Source organism: Nylanderia fulva, unplaced genomic scaffold, assembly GCF_048542155.1.
Source record: "Nylanderia fulva isolate GAGA-0341 unplaced genomic scaffold, ASM4854215v1 Scaffold7, whole genome shotgun sequence".
In the NCBI taxonomy this organism is placed as follows: Eukaryota; Metazoa; Arthropoda; class Insecta; order Hymenoptera; family Formicidae; genus Nylanderia; species Nylanderia fulva.
Window position 1 is genome coordinate 5,201,264 of NW_028190807.1, and position 16,888 is coordinate 5,218,151.

At 27.7% G+C, this 16,888-nt stretch overlaps 3 protein-coding genes and 1 pseudogene across 3 annotated transcripts; all 4 read left to right on the forward strand.

The window, feature by feature from the left end:
* The first annotated feature begins 104 nt into the window (after positions 1 to 104).
* On the forward strand, positions 105 to 2,071 carry LOC114934443 (uncharacterized). Its single transcript, XM_029307101.2, has 3 exons — positions 105 to 226; positions 1,331 to 1,639; positions 1,736 to 2,071. Exons 1-3 carry the CDS (start codon positions 205 to 207, stop codon positions 1,792 to 1,794), a joined length of 390 nt encoding a protein of 129 aa, XP_029162934.1. The 5' UTR covers positions 105 to 204; the 3' UTR covers positions 1,795 to 2,071.
* Positions 2,072 to 2,648: 577 nt separating this feature from the next.
* LOC114941505 (odorant receptor 13a-like) lies at positions 2,649 to 4,790 on the forward strand. Its single transcript, XM_085488570.1, has 4 exons — positions 2,649 to 3,022; positions 3,268 to 3,622; positions 3,754 to 4,122; positions 4,358 to 4,790. Exons 1-4 carry the CDS (start codon positions 2,882 to 2,884, stop codon positions 4,699 to 4,701), a joined length of 1,209 nt encoding a protein of 402 aa, XP_085344696.1. The 5' UTR covers positions 2,649 to 2,881; the 3' UTR covers positions 4,702 to 4,790.
* A 7,264-nt stretch (positions 4,791 to 12,054) lies between these two features.
* Positions 12,055 to 13,891, forward strand: LOC114934461 (uncharacterized). Its single transcript, XM_029307119.1, has 4 exons — positions 12,055 to 12,195; positions 12,440 to 12,794; positions 12,926 to 13,294; positions 13,548 to 13,891. The coding sequence occupies exons 1-4, from the start codon at positions 12,055 to 12,057 to the stop codon at positions 13,889 to 13,891; spliced, it is 1,209 nt and encodes a 402-aa protein (XP_029162952.1).
* A 255-nt stretch (positions 13,892 to 14,146) lies between these two features.
* LOC114934459 (uncharacterized) lies at positions 14,147 to 15,445 on the forward strand (annotated as a pseudogene).
* Positions 15,446 to 16,888: the final 1,443 nt, after the last annotated feature.

The following is a 16,888-nucleotide window of genomic DNA, read 5'->3' on the forward strand; positions in this document are numbered from 1 at the left end:
AAAGCATAATTAACTCAACTATCATGATCCAAGCATAATACATCCTACTCTCAATTCCTCTCAAGTGGGGATGGGGATTTAACTCGGTTTATAAACGTAGCATGGTGACACGATATGTCAGTCTTCTCTTGATTGTCATTCACCGTGTCAAGAAATTGTCATCAAGAAATTTCAACCAAAAGGCATCACTGATCAACCGGAACGATGGAGGTAGCAATTATAGTTGGTACGAAAACTGCGCCGACTTTATTTAAGATTTTGTAGTAAAAATAATCGCGATAATTTTCGCGATTAATTAAATATATTACAATTTTATTAATCAAATTTAACTGACATATGCAATTCTTTGAAATAAAGACGTTAAAGAAGTTCAGATAAATATTTTAAAGTCTCATTAAATTGCTGGCAATTTAGTAATCATTTACTTGTGTATATTTAAAAGATATTATAAATAAGATTTAATGATATAAGTATTATTTTATATTTACTATTCTTTCATCTAGGTGATTTATATCTTTTTAAAAGATTGACATGAACGTATTGCATGATTTTTGTTAATGTGTGTTAATAATGTTAAATCTTAAATACATAACTATAAAAAAAGAGAAAGCTTATCAAGATTTATAATAAAGTCTTTATAATAAAGGTGTTATTGCCACGCACACACATGCACACTTTGGTCATATATTAATTTAAAAAATTTTGCTTAATTTTGATCGCGTTACATTATTAAAACTATTTAATAAAAAATTTTTCCAATTTTTTGAATTAAGTATTTATTAAAATTGTTATTCACGCGAAAATTTGACGTTTTCAAAGATATCTCTGACCACAAAAAAATTAAAGAAAATCTTTAAATAAGCGTAGGCGTGTCCTTGAGCAAAGAAACATCGCAATCATGTCGTAAGGAGCGGGTTGAACTCGATTTAAAATAAACCTTGATTTCAATAAAGGTGCAATCATCCAATAGAGACGCGTATTAAGGCCACGTAGCATCCCAACGAGATGCTAAGCCACTATCAATGGATTTACGTAATATCGTTCTCTATAAAAATTGCCAACGTGGAAAACTTCCGAAAATCACATCAATCATTCAAAGTAACATAATAATGATAAGAATAATATTTTGTGATCATTAAAGAATTATTATTATCAGTAACTTTATTGAGAGAAATTTTAAAATAACTTCGTAAAATGCGATTGTAATTTAAACAAAAATCTCTTCTATTATTTTATAAAAAAATAATTAGAAATTTGTAAAAAAAATAGATTAAAATATTTTTGTGACTAATTTTAAATTAAAGTTTGTATTCCCTTTAATCTTTTTCAGCATTTGCATTCCTTAGCATGTTTACGTTCTGCGAGAACACGTATGCTCTTCCCGATGACGCAAAAGCAACCACCTTGAAGGAAATAAAGGAACCTAAGGACATAAAGGAAGCAGCGACCGCGTCGAAAGACATAAAAGATGCTATCAAGGCTGCCAAGGAGGCGAAGAAGAATAAGAAGGACTGCGCCCGAGAATGCGGGACTGATTATGATCCTATTTGCGTTCACGATCCTGCTGACTCCAACTTCAAACCAAGGACTTTCGGCACGCAGTGCGCTTTAGATGTTCACAACTGCGAGATGGGAACGAGTAAGTATACGTATACCAAAAAAATTTTATTAATTCATTTTTTTTATATAAATAATAAAAATAATTATAATTACACGTTAATTATTCTTACCGCAGAATTGGCTGTAAAGAGCAAAGGAGAGTGTCCTGGATCCGGCGGAGTAAAATTGTCCTAAATCGCTCGATTACATAGAATCATCGAGATATGTAAAGTAGACCGTCAAATCAATTGTTAGACTTATTATCGCCAATTTATTTAGTTTGTGCAAAATATCGTAATATATTGTAATCCGATGTGACTTTCCATGGTTATAAAATAGACGGGATTACTGAGAAAATTAGATACAATTACGCGAGAAAATCTCTCTGACAATAAAATTGGCCGATAAACTATATGCTATACGATTATACAATGTAAAAGCAATCTATCTAATAAATATTAATGAGCAAATATTGATTTTGTTTCACATAACCACTTCTTTTTCTGCAACACTGCGACTTTTTCTGTAACTACATATTTTTATTGCTTCAAAATTTTTAAATTGTAAAACTATAAAAAACATTAAATATTAAAAAACTTAATGTTTTGAGGAATAATTCCTCATCAAATAAAGGACAGGATTCCTACCTATGAATTTATTCTTCTTCAAAGAGATTTTAAAAGCTACAAACTCCTACCTCTCCGTGTTCTCAGAGTGATGATGGAAGAATGAAAAATAATACGGTTGAACACACACGATAATAAATTGTGACTAAAATATCTTCGATTGTGCGCGTTATTTTCTTTTTATGAGTTATTTCATCTTGTATACGCATCAACAGTCTTGTATGTGTGATATCGATAACGTATTTTGCTAAATATTAGATATAGCATAAACAAAGATTGAATGTTTATATTTATACTATTATTGTAATGAAATAAATGTCAAAACGCACAAATCTACACTTTAATCGACACGTGGATAAAAATATATACGTTCTTTATTCTCCGCTGTTTCGCGTCTTATATCTTACTTGCCTAAGAAGAATACAAAGTACAGGCTAATAAAACATAAGTTCATCGGGGTAATAAGTTTGCAGTACAGACTAATAAAATATAAGTTAATCGAAGTAATAAGCTAATGAGGCGCGGTTGATAGATTAAGATAATACTTGATGAAATGACTATAAATCAAATGACGTTAAATTGGCTAATTTTTATTAGCAGCTACTGAACAAAGTGCTTTGGAATGGGACAGTCATTCGAGGTGTTCCTATCCCATAATGTCGACCGAACGTTGGAACGACGACATCGCCTATGTCTTCTCCATTGATAAAATATTCTTAGATATACACGGCATGTGGCCATTGCAAACGCAGACGCTATTCACGAGGACACGATGGGGCTTCTGTCTTATTGCGCTGGTACGTTAATGCATGTCAGCTGAATGAAATATATATGAGAAAAAGGAATTGACATATGCAAAATAATTTCATGACTTTTTTTATAATAGTGAAAAAATAGATTTCCTTTTTTATTAATTTTTATTTTAATTTTTATCTGCTATTTTATGCTTTATTATAAATTACAAAAGTTGTTTGCTATTGTTATGCTTATCAATATTTATGCCCACGTACATGAACTTTTAAGTCAAAAAATTATTATTTAGATTATGGTGATACCCTTTGTGATGTTGAATCTTACATGGAGCAATCAGAACGTAAATACAGGCATAGAAAATATACTATTTGTCGTGCTCGCGATGCTTGCAATCATGAAACATCTGTGCATCGGTCTCAGTCAAAAAAAACTAAATATAAACATTAATGGTGCTATCGACGATTGGTTGTCTGTTAAGAATGACAAGGAAACTCGACAGATTATGAAAAAATATGCTTATATAGCCAGAGTACTGACTCTTATGTTACTATATTCGACCTATGCATGTTTTTTTGCTTACGTATTCGTAAACCTATTTAAAAATCTGAAGCAGATATTCTTCACGGATTCAAATTTATTAGATGGTATAAAATTTGTTTCTATATTTATCGGTATATTATTATTTTTCATTGGCTTAATTTCTTAAATGCAATTGTATATTGATATGTTACATAAGCAACATTATTTTTATATTTTGTATTCTCATGGTGTGCAGCTAATACAACAAATTGGATACTCCTGATTCCATGTGACCCATTGAGTAAATCGATCACTGGTTCGCAATATGTTATAATCCTTGCCATTCAACTTGTGCAAGCGGTTATAGGGTGTTCGGTGATATTTATCGAAAGTAGTTTTTTCTTCAACGTCACCATGCATCTTGCTGGTCAGCTCGAGGTGCTCAAAAACAAATTTCAGACATTCGCAAACAAGCCAAACACAGAGGCAAATTATCGAAAAAAGTTCATCAGCCTGATTAACAGGCACAGCAAGCTAATAGAGTTTTATCAAAATTTGGAAGACTCCTTCAACTTTTTTATACTAATTGAACTCGTAATAGTGACGATTACGCTTGCATTCATAGGTAATATATAAAAAAATTTATTTTATCTTTCTTATTGCATGAATTTATTTAAAATGTAAATATACTGTATAATGTAACTATAATGTAATTAACTTATATAAAAAATATATATATTTATAAGAAATATATAAATATTATATATTTTTTTATTTTATTTATAAAATTAATCATACATGTCACATTGAAAATATTTCGTCGCCTGTTCTATTCTTTTTAACAAAAATTTTACATTTAGGATTACGTATAAATTTATGCCTAATGGAAAACAATCACATTGAAGTAGCGAAGAATGCTCTAGTTGTAAACTTTTGTTTAATGGATTCAATGGTACTTACTTATGGTGGTGATTTCTTGCAAAGGGAAAGTGAAGGTATATTTTATGCGTTATACGCAACTTCCTGGTTTACGCTTCCTTTAACGCTGATGAAGGACATGCACTTCGCAATAATGAAATCAAGCATTCCGTTTCGTTTTACTGGTGGAAAATTTTTCTACGTTAATCGTGAAACAATGATATACATCTTTAAGACAATAGCTTCTTATATTTCTGTTCTACGAATAGCACTACTAACAAAATAATTTTCAATTCAAATGAAAATGCAATGCGTACATCTCAATATGTGTGTGTTTGTGTGTGAATATGTTTGTATGTGTATGATAAGATTTAAAATACGCAGAAAGCAATGTTAATATAAAGATTCATATTGTAAAGAATATTTAAATAAAGTATTTTTGAGACATGTACTTAGACAAGTAGAATTTAGATATTTTAAAATTATTTAGTTGGTGTTAATTATTTCGCACTTGCACCGTTCAATTTAAAAGAAATTGATTCTTGTTATTTATTTATTATATTCATATCTAAATTTATTTAGAGGCACATAAATTAATTAAACAAAAACATTTATAGTTATTATTATTTAAGCAGTAAATCAGTTTTTTTAATTTTATGATATATTTTCGTAATATTTTTGTTAAATTTAAATATCTAGTGGAAAATATTTCAAAAAGTATTTTATTTACAGCGATCCATTTTGACATACAATTAGAGCAATACAACGTACTTATTTACTGTTATTTTTATAAAAATTTCAATATTGTTTTAAATTTTAATGCAATTTGAATTTTTCAAAAAATGTGTGGGGGCTTTAACTTCCATAAATATAAAGATATCAAGCTATATTTTTTTATATAAATACACTATCATTAAAGTATGATTGGTATTAAGTTTGAGGAGAATCGGTAAAAGGGCTTATTTCTTATAATTTCGAATTTCATAAAAACTGTAGTTGCATTAATTTCCATAAATTACAAGAAATTATATTAAATTTTTATATATTAATAGATTATTATTAACGAATAGTTGGTATTAAGTTTGAAGAGAATCAGTGAAAGGATTTCTTTTAATTGTGAATTTTATGAAAATTGTAGTTGCATAATTTCCATAAATTTTATATTGTGATAATTTTTTTATATTAATAGACTATTATTAAAGGATAGTTGCTATTGAATTGGACGAAGATCGGTGAAAGAATTTATTTAATATAAAATTTTTAATCATTTTAAATTTTATGAGAAATGTCTGTTGCTGCTCTAACTTCCGCAAATTTTAAAATATCCAAATAAATATTTTTTAGATTATTATTAAAAGATCTTCGGTATTGAGTTTTGAGTTTTGACAAACACGTGTTGATTTTGACTACTCTAGTGCAACTGTACCTCTATTGCTACGCTGACACATATAAGTAAAAAAATCGCGTATAGTGCTTACGACAATCCGTGGTACGATTTTGACGTAAAAATAATAAAAAATCTGCCAATGGGATAATGTTTTGAGGATTGATTTCTCATCAGATAACGACCGGAAAATTCCTATCTATGAATTTATTTTCCTTCAAAGAGATCTTGAAAGCTACAGGCTCCTATCTCTTCGTCCTCAGAGTGAAAATAAAAGATAAAAAATAATACGGTTGATCACACACGGTTTTAAATTGTGACTGAGGTATCTTCGATTGTGCGCATAATTTTCTTTTCATTATTTATTTCATTTTGTATACGCATCAACAGGCTTGTATGATATATCGATAATGTTTTTTGCCAAACATTAGAAAAGAATATAGCATAATCGAAGAATGACTGTTTATATTTACCACCATTGTGATGAAATAAATGTCAAAAGGCGTAATTCTACATTTTATTCGACACGTGGATAAAAATATATACGTTTCTTATCAAATTCTCCGCTGTTACGCGTGAATTGGCAGTGTAGAGACATCGATCTTTTTTCACACTTATCTTACCTGCCTAAGAAAAGTACAAAGTACAGGTTAATAAAATATAAGTTCATCAAGGTAATAAGTTTACAGTACAGACTAATAAAATATTTTTATACAGACTGAGGTATCTTCGATTGTGCGCGTTATTTTCTTTTCGTTATTTATTTTATTTTGTATACGCATCAACAGTCTTTATCATCATCTTCATCTGTCTACATCAATCGATAACGTATTTTGCAAAACATTACATAAAAATATAGCATAATCACCCCAAAAAAATATTCTACTCGCAAGCAGGAAATTCCTCTTAGCAGTTCCTTTAAGCAGAAAATCTTACAGAAAGTATGTCTCTCTTAATACATAGATATTTATCTGTAAACAAAAGGATGCGTGAGCTATGATTAAGAATAAATTCCTCTATAGGAAATTTTATTATAATAACATGAATATCTTCTTAAAGGATAAGGATATGCAAGATTCTTGCGGAATATATATTTATTAGAAAATTGTTGTCATTTAATATAATTTGTAACAGCTCTTTAATAAATTAATCAACAACTAAAAAGCAATAAGAGCTAATTAAATTCTATCAATTAGTAATTTATTTGTGAAAGGATGTATAACATATTAAATATCAGACAGAAATAAATTCGTTCGAACGTTTCGGTTGTCTTTTCCAACCTTCTTCAGCGTATACAATTAAAATTAGAGGTTAATAAATTTTAACAATAAATTACTTATAAATGTCATTATACTAAAACTATACAGAGTCAAGATATTTTATTTTAATTAAGCGAAAACAACGCATTTGTAAAGCATGAGCATTATTTATATATAAACTATTCTTCAAAACGTCATTATATGTGATTGTCGCGAAACGGATCTCTCAGTAATTGTTCTGTTAGGAAATCGGTTGCGAATCTCGATAACTGCCATTGTTAATATGTCTATAAAATCATTATGTACGAAAATTAACAATGCAGATAAATAAAAATAAAAAATAGACTTACAGTTAAATCAAGTGAGATGAAATCTTTGACGTAAAGGCTTTCAGATGTTAATTGCTCAAGCTTGCTATAACAAATGGTTCTAAACTCTCAAAAAGACGCCATCTACAATAACAAGCCATCTATATCTGTTTTTAAATTGAGACTGTTATTTTACCTTTTTATAAATATCATTTCTGAAATCAATCTTTTGTTATAATGTGATTCTTTATCAAGTATTTTTACATCGTCCCAACAAAATTCATGATTATATTTTAATCTATGGTCAGTGATTACAGATTTTTTTACATTTCTGTATATATTAGATCGATGTTCAGATATTCTAGTAGATAATTTCCTACTAGTCTGACTAACATACGACGCATTACACTCTTTACAATCTATTTTATATATCACATTGGTGTTTGAACACTTAGGAATAGAATCTTTGTGTACTTTTATGTATTTATTCAATTTGTTAAGACTGTAAAAAAAGAGTTTAACATTCATGTCTTTAACGATGTTTCTGTATTGTTCCCTAAGCGTCGGTAAGAATGGAATGCAGAAATACGAGACTTTTTCAATGTGGTCATTATTTTTTGTAAGAATATTACGTTGTTCAATTAAATATTTTAGTCTATGGTTCATTTGTGTCAAAGATTAATTTCAGAGGATAATTATTTTCAAGTAATAAATTAATTACTAACTCTAAATTTTTCTTATGAAATTCTAGATCTGACAATAAAAAGGCTCGATCAACAAGTTCCATTATTGTACCTCTTTTTTGACTCATAGGATGTTGAGAAAAAAAATTCAGATATCTACCAGAAAACGTTTTTTTATGGTACCAATCATATATAATGTAATTATTTTTCAATATCAATGTTAAGTCGAGAAAATTAATTTTATTATTATCTTGAATCTCAAGAAGAAGATTGGAAAAGACAACCGAAACGTTCGAACGAATTTATTTCTGTCTGATATTTAATATGTTATACATCCTTTCACAAATAAATTACTAATCGATAGAATTTAATTAGCTCTTATTGCCTTTTAGTTGTTGATTATAGTCATTTACTTCCTAGCTATATACGTGCCATCTTGGCGGCAAACACTAACGAGCTCCGTGCGTGTCGTGCGTTATGCGTGATTATCGTGTATAAAGAATGAACAACGTACAAAAGTTTTTAACTAAAGCACATTTAGGCGACTACTGGCCCGCATTTGAAAGTAAGTATTATTATTTATAGATATAAGACAGGCAATAAGAGCCAACTCGCGAATGACAGTGCGTTATCCTAACGAAACTAAATTTTTTCGTTAGGATTAAGTATCTGTGCACGAGGCACCAAATTTTATTTGGTCACGGCCAAGATTTAAAATATAAAATAATCTCATATTTGAGATTTAATTTCAATAACCCTTTCACCCCCCTACGGAAATAAGTAAATGCAAGAGAAAAATATAGATCCGAAAGTCGCTGAATCGGGAATCGAACCCGAGACCTTTCGCTTGCCGGGCGACTATTATTATTTATGTATTTATTTTGTTAAAATATTTAAGAAAATAATATCAAGAAAAAAAGAGACTAAAACTTAATAATATAATTAAACATAACACACACACACACACACAGGTTTTGAGTCTTCTAGTTTTTTTGAACTTTTTATAGTTAATATTTTATAATTATATATGATGCTTGTTTTTTGTGTCTTTAGGAGAAGCAATAACCACCATAGATCGATTACTTTTAGTATCAACTAAAAAAGCTGAGGAATTATTGCCTAAGTGAGGTGATCAAACTGAATTTTTTAGCAGAAGAAATACTTGGAAGCCAATACTTCTAGAAATTTATTATTTAATGTAGAAGTACAATACATGTGATTTTTTTGTAAACATGTAATTTTCAAATCTTTTTCATTAACAAAACAAATATACCTATTTCATATATATATTCTTGTAAAATTATATGCTTAATTATATGATTTTTTACGATACATATACGTATTTATATGATACTATAATTTTATGATTTCTTACGATGCATATATGTATTTTTTTTATTACTTTTAAAAACTACGTAACTGCTTGAAATAATTTTTATTTCAAGATTACGTGGTTTGAAAAAGTAACTGAAAAATATTTAAAAATTTATACGTGTGTATGTGTGAAACAAAGAAAGAGAGAGAGAGAGAGAGAGAGCGCAAGAAGATTCCTCTTGAAAAAAAACTAATACTCTATAAATAAAATTATTTGAGTTTTAAATTAATACTCAGTAAGATTGAAAATAGAAGATACTTGTCTTAAAGTATTGTTTTAAATGTTTTACATAAGAATATTATTAAATTAATAAAAAGAAAACATACTCTAACATTAAGAGAATTATAATCTTAAATCCAGTATCTCTTGATCAGAGGATAATCTGCTAGATTGTAGAGTATCTTCTTGAGACCGTATATAATAGTCAAATCCTCTAGAATCGAAACGAAACCGCTTAACAATAGAATATTTTTTAAATTTCAGCTTCAACCAAGAATATTTTGCACTTTGTTTTAAGGATAAATATTTGCATTCTTTCAAGGATATAATTTTTTCTGTGATGTAGAAAGCAATGTTAATATAAAGATTTATATTGTAAAGAATGCAAATATTTAATTAAAGTATTTTTGAGACATGCACTTCTTCAAGTAGTAATTTGGATATTTTAAAATTATTTAGTTGATGTTAATTATTTCGCATTTGCACCGTTCAATTAAAAAAAAATTGATTCTTGTTATTTATTTATTATATTCATGTCTAAATTTATTAATAGGCACATAAATTATCAAACTCAGATATTTATACTTATTATTAATCAAACAATAACTGAGTTTTTCTTTAATTTTATGATATATTTTTGTAATATATTTTTTTAAACATAATATCTGATGCGAAAAATATCTCAAAAAGTATTTTACTTACAACGCTCCAATTTGAATAACAATTAAAGCAGTACAACGTACTTATTTACTGTCATTTTTATATTGTTTTATATTTTAATGCAATTTGAATTTTTTAAAAAATTGGGACTCTAACTCCATAAATATTAAGATATAAAGCTACATTTTTTTATATAAATAAACTATCATTAACGTACATAACAAATATGCAATTTTAATTTAACTAAACCATAAAAGGTTAAAAATGGATAAAAAAAATAAAAAAAAGTAAAACACCTTTAATGCAATTTAATAAAATATATCCAAAAAATTCTAATATATTGTCATAATTGCATATTGTAATCTATGATAAAATTATTTAAGTTTTTTTATATAACTTTATTATTTTATTGCTTTAAAATTTTAAATTATAATAATTAAAAAATTTATTAAATTATAATAATAAAAAAAACATTAAATACTAAAAAACTTTATGTACCGAGACTTTAAATAAAGATTTCTAATAGAATTTTTTTAAAGAGGTAAAAGAAAAAATATTAAAATAAATAATTCAAAGTAAAAACATTTAAATATTCCGAAGTTAAAGAAGTTCGACAAGCAAACTTGTCCATTCATTAAGAGCTGCTAAACTTATTTTGATAAATATTTAAAAATTCTTTAAAGTTCAAAATTTTTCATAAACACAATAATATTCTCTATTTATATTTTACTTTACTATAAACATTATATATTATTAAATTATTGACACGAATATAAAAACATGTATTTATATATAATATTTTTAGATTTACTTTCAGGCATGCAATTGTTAATTTCGTTGACATTACAATAAATAATAAAATCGCAGTGATCAAACACGTCTTGATTTTAAATATTCTAGTGCGACTGTACTTCTATTGCTACGCTGGCATCAATTCAAATCTATAAGTAAAAAAAATCGCGTATAGTGCTTACGACAATCAGTGGTACGATTTCAACGTGAAAATAATGAAAAATATGCCAATAGTAATGTTTCAAAAAATGATTCCTCATCAAATAACAACCGGAAAATGCCTACCCCTATGAATTTATTTTCCTTCAAAGAAATCATGAAAGCTACAGGCTCCTACCTCTTCGTTCTCAGAGTGAAGATAAAAAAATTAAAAATAATACGTTAATTGATCACACACGGTTTTAAATTGTGACTGAGATATCTTCGATTGTGCGCATAATTTTCTTTTCATTATTTATTTCATTTTGTACACGCATCAACAGGCTTGTATGATATATCGATAATGTTTTTTGCCAAACATTGGAAAAGAATATAGCATAATCGAAGAATAAATGTTTATATTTACCACCATTGTAATGAAATAAATGTCAAAAGGCACAATTCTACATTTTATTCGACACGTTGTTAAAAATATATACGTTCCTTATCAAATTCTTCGCTATTACGCATGAATTGGCAGTGTAGAGACATCGATCTTTTTTCACACTTATCTTACCTGCCTAAGAAGAGTAGAAAGTACAGGTTAATAAAATATAAGTTCATCAAGGTAATTAATTCACAGTACAGATTAATGAAATATTAAGTTAATCGAAGTAATAAGTTAACGACGCGGTTGATAATTCACGATAAGACTTGATGAAATAACCATAAATCGAACGACATTAAATTGACAAATTTTTAATTACAACTACTGAAAGTGCTTTTGAATGGGGCAGTCATTAGGGTGTTTCTATCCTATCATGTCGACCGAACGTTGGAACGACGACATCGCCTATGTCTTCTTCATTGATAGAATATTCTTACGAATACACGGCGTGTGGCCATTGCAAACGCAGACACTATTCACGAGGATACGATGGGGCTTCTGTCTTATGGCGCTGGTACGTTAATGCATGTCAACTGAATGAAATATACATGAGAAAAGAGAATTGACATATACAAAATAGTTTCAAGACTCTTTTTATAATAGTGTAAAAATAGATTTCTTTTTTACTAATTTTCATTTTAATTTTTATCTTCTATTTTATGCTTTATTATAAATTACAAAAGTTGTTTCTTATTGTTATGCTTATCAATATTTACGCACACGTACATAAACTTTTAAGTCAAAAAATTATTATTTAGATTATGATAATACCCTATTTGATGTTGGATCTTACATCGAGCAATCAAAACGCAAATATAAACTTAGAAGCTATACTACTTGTCGTGTCCGTGATGCTTGCAATCATGAAACATCTGTGTATCGGTCTCAGTCAAAAAAAACTAAATATAAACATTAATGGTGCTATCGACGATTGGTTGTCTGTTAAGGATGACAAGGAAACTCGAAAGATTATGAAAGAATATGCTTATAAAGCCAGAGTACTGACTCTTATGTTACTATATTCGATCGCTGGATGTTTTTCTGCTTACGTATTAGTAGTCCTATTTAAAAATCTGAAGCAGATATTCTTCACGGATTCAAATTTATTAGATGGTATAAAATTTGTTTCTATATTTATCGGTATATTATTATTTTTCATTGACTTAATTTCTTAAATTCAATTGTATATTGAAATGTTACATAAGCAACATTATTTTTATATTTTGTATTCTCGTGATGTGCAGCTAATACAACAAATTGGATACTTTTGTTTCCATGTGACCCATTGAGTAAATCGATCACTGGTTCGCAATATGTTATAATCCTTGCCATTCAACTTGTGCAAGCGGTTATAGGGTGTTCGGTGCTATTTATCAAAAGTAGTTTTTTCTTCAACGTCACCATGCATCTCGCTGGTCAGGTCGAGGTGCTCAAAAACAAATTTCAGACATTCGCAAACAAGCCAAATACAGAGGCAAATTATCGAAAAAAGTTCATCGGCCTGATTAACAGGCACAGCAAGCTAATGGAATTTTATCAAAATTTGGAAGACTCCTTCAACTTTTTTATACTAATTGAACTCGTAATAGTGACGATTATGCTTGCATTCATAGGTAATATATGAAAAAATTTTATTTTTTCTTATTGCATGAATTTATTTAAAATGTAAATATACTGCATAATGTGAATATAATGTAATTAACTTATATAAAAAATATATATATTTAAAAATAAATATATATTTATAATAAATATATAAATAATATATATATTTTTTTTTATTTGATTTATAAAATTAATCATACATGTCATATTGAATGTATTTTATCGCCTATTCTATTTCTAAAACAAAGATTTCACATTTAGGATTACGTATAATTTGGTGCCTAATGGAAAACAATTACATTGAAGTGGCGAAGAATGCTCTAGATGTAATCATTTATTTGATACAATTAATGATATATACTTATGCTGGTGATTTGTTGCAAAGAGAAAGTGAAGGTATATTTTATGCGATATACGCAACTTCCTGGTTTACGCTTCCTTTAACGCTGATGAAGGACATGCACTTCGCAATGATGAAGTCAAGCATTCCGTTTCGGTTTACTGGTGGAAAATTTTTCTACGTTAATCGCGCAACAATGATGTTCATCTTCAAGGCAACATATTCTTATATTTCTGTTCTACGAGTAGCACTACTAACAAAATAATTTTCAATTCGAGTGAAAATGCGATGCGTACATCTCAATATGTGTCAGTTTGTGTGTGAATATATTTGTATGTATAAGATTTAAAATATGCAGAAAGCAATATTATATAAAAATTCATATTATAAAGAATGCAAATATTTAATTAAAGTATTTTGAGACATACACTTCTCCATGCAGTAATTTAGATATTTTAAAATTATTTAGTTGCATCAATAAAGTCTTATATCGATAACGTATTTTACGTATATTTATGTGATGTTTGATCTTACATCGAGCAATCAGAACGCAAATATAGGAGATATACTATTAGAAAATATACTATTTGTCGTGGTCGGGATGCTTGGAATCATGAAACATATATCTGTGTATCGGTCTCAGTAAAAAAAAAACTAAATATAAACATTAATATATAGTGTTATCGACGATTGGTTGTCTATTATAGATAACAAACAAACTCGAAAGATTATAAAAAAATATGCTTATAGAGCTAGAGTACTGACTCTTATGTTACTATATTCGGTCTATGGGTGTTTTTCTGTTTACGTATTAGTAATTCTATTTAACAATCTGAAGCAGACATCTTCATGGATTCGAATTTATTAAATGATATGAAATTTGTTTTTATATTTATCGGTATATTATTATTTTGTTTTGGCTTAATTTCTTAAATGCAATTGTCTATTTAGATATTACATAAGCAACATTATCTTTATATTTTGTATTATTATGGTGTGCATCTAATACAACAAATTGGATTCTCCTGCTTTCATGTAGTCCTTTGAGAATATCGATCACTGGTTCGCAATATGTTATAATCCTCGCCATTTAATTTGTTCAAACGGTTATGGCGTGTTCGGTGCTATTTCTCGAAAATAGTTTTTTCTTCAACATCACCATGCATCTCGCTGGTCAGCTCGAGGTGCTTAAAAACAAATTTCAGACATTCGCAAACAAGCCAAACACAGAGGCAAATTATCGAAAAAAGTTTATCCGCCTGATTAACAGGCACAGCAAGCTAATGGAATTTTATAAAAATTTGGAAGACTTCTTCAACCTTTTTATACTAATCAAACTCGTGACGGTGACGATTGTGCTTGCATTCATAGGTAATATTTGAAAATTTAATTTTTCTTATAAATATACTGTATAATGTAAATATAATGTAAATAATTTATATAAAAAATATACATATTTAAAAATAGATATATATATATTTATAATAAATATTATATATATATATATATATATATATATATATATATATCTTTTTTTTATTTTACTTATTAAATTAATTATACATGTCAGATTGAAAATATTTTGTCTTTTGTTCTATTTGTTTAAAGAAAAGTTTTACATTTAGGATTACGTATAAATTTGTGCCTAATGGAAAACAATCACATTGAAGTGGCGAAGAATGCTCTAGTTGTAAACTTTTGTTTAATGGAATCAATGGTACTTACTTATGGTGGTGATTTTCTGCAAAGGGAAAGTGAAGGTATATTTTATGCGTTATAGGCAACTTGTTGGTTTATGCTTTCTTTAACGCCATTTTGAGTAAAAATGCGTACATCTTAATATGTGTGTATTTGTGTGTAGAAATGTGTATAATAAGATTTAAATATGCAGGAAGCTATGTTATATAAAGATTCATATTGTAAAGAGTGCAAATATTTAATTAAAATATTTTTGAGACATGTACTTTTGTTTAGTAATTTAGAAATTTTGAAATAATTAAGTTGATGTAAATTATTTGGTATTTGCATTGTTCAATTTAAAACGAAATTAATTCTTGTTATTTATTTGTTATATTCGTATCTAAAATTTCGAGGCGCACAAGCATGATCAAAATCAGATATTATGATATATTTTTATTAATATTATGATATATTTTTGTAATATTTTTTTAAATTTAAATACCTCAAAAAATATTTTTTTATATTTTACTATAGATTCTGTTTCATGATTGCTTTTGTTTTTATTAAATTTATTAATTAAACAAACATAAAGTTAATATATAGTAATATTAGAAATTATTTAATTATATCTTTTACTCTTTCCTTTATGTAATGTTAAAATGGATTACATCTATACAATTAATTATTCTTTAGAAAAATTTTGAAAAAAAAAATGAATTTCATAAATATCAGAAGCGTTGTGTGGCTAAGCACATATAAACGGTGCATGTAAGAGCGTAATTTGTACGGCATAGCACAATGTACGGTATAGCACTTGATAAGGGCCGAAACCCACGGCCGAAACGTTGTGAAAATACAATAAATTTAATTATTTGCCAGAATTGGTCGATTGAATTACTACCATTTATTATTATGTACATTATAATATTATAATATATACATTTTATAATATATTAAGACAGAAAATATAAAAGTCAAATTACGAGTTTTTGTCTATAAAACATACACTCATTCCAAAAAAAGCAGTACACTTAAAATTTGGAAAAAATCACCAAATTTTAAATGATGATAACTTTATAAATAATGAAGATAGAAAGATGTCTAAAAAATGAAAATAAAGCTTGAAATCTCTACTTTAAGAATCTATACATTTCAATATTGCGAGATAAATTGATTAAAAATGGCGGATGGCAAAACAAGAACATGTAAAATTGAAAAATAATATCCGAGTTTGCCACGGCACATAGCGTGAGACAAATGTCGCAACTCAATATGATAAAAACCATATGATAGTACAGAGTTTCCCCTTTAAAATGCTTTTTTATTCATCTCGATACGATGATTTTTTGCAGAGTTATTCGCATTTAAAGTAAAAAGTTGCCTTTTTATTCAAATGCGAATAACTCTGCAAAAAATCATCGTATTGAGATGAATAAAAAAGCATTTTAAAGGGGAAACTCTGTACTATCATATGCTTCTTATCCCATTGAGTTGCCACATTTGACTCACATCATGTGCTTTGGCAAACTCGGACATTATTTTTCAATTTTATGTGTTTTTGTTTTATTATCTGCCTTTTTTA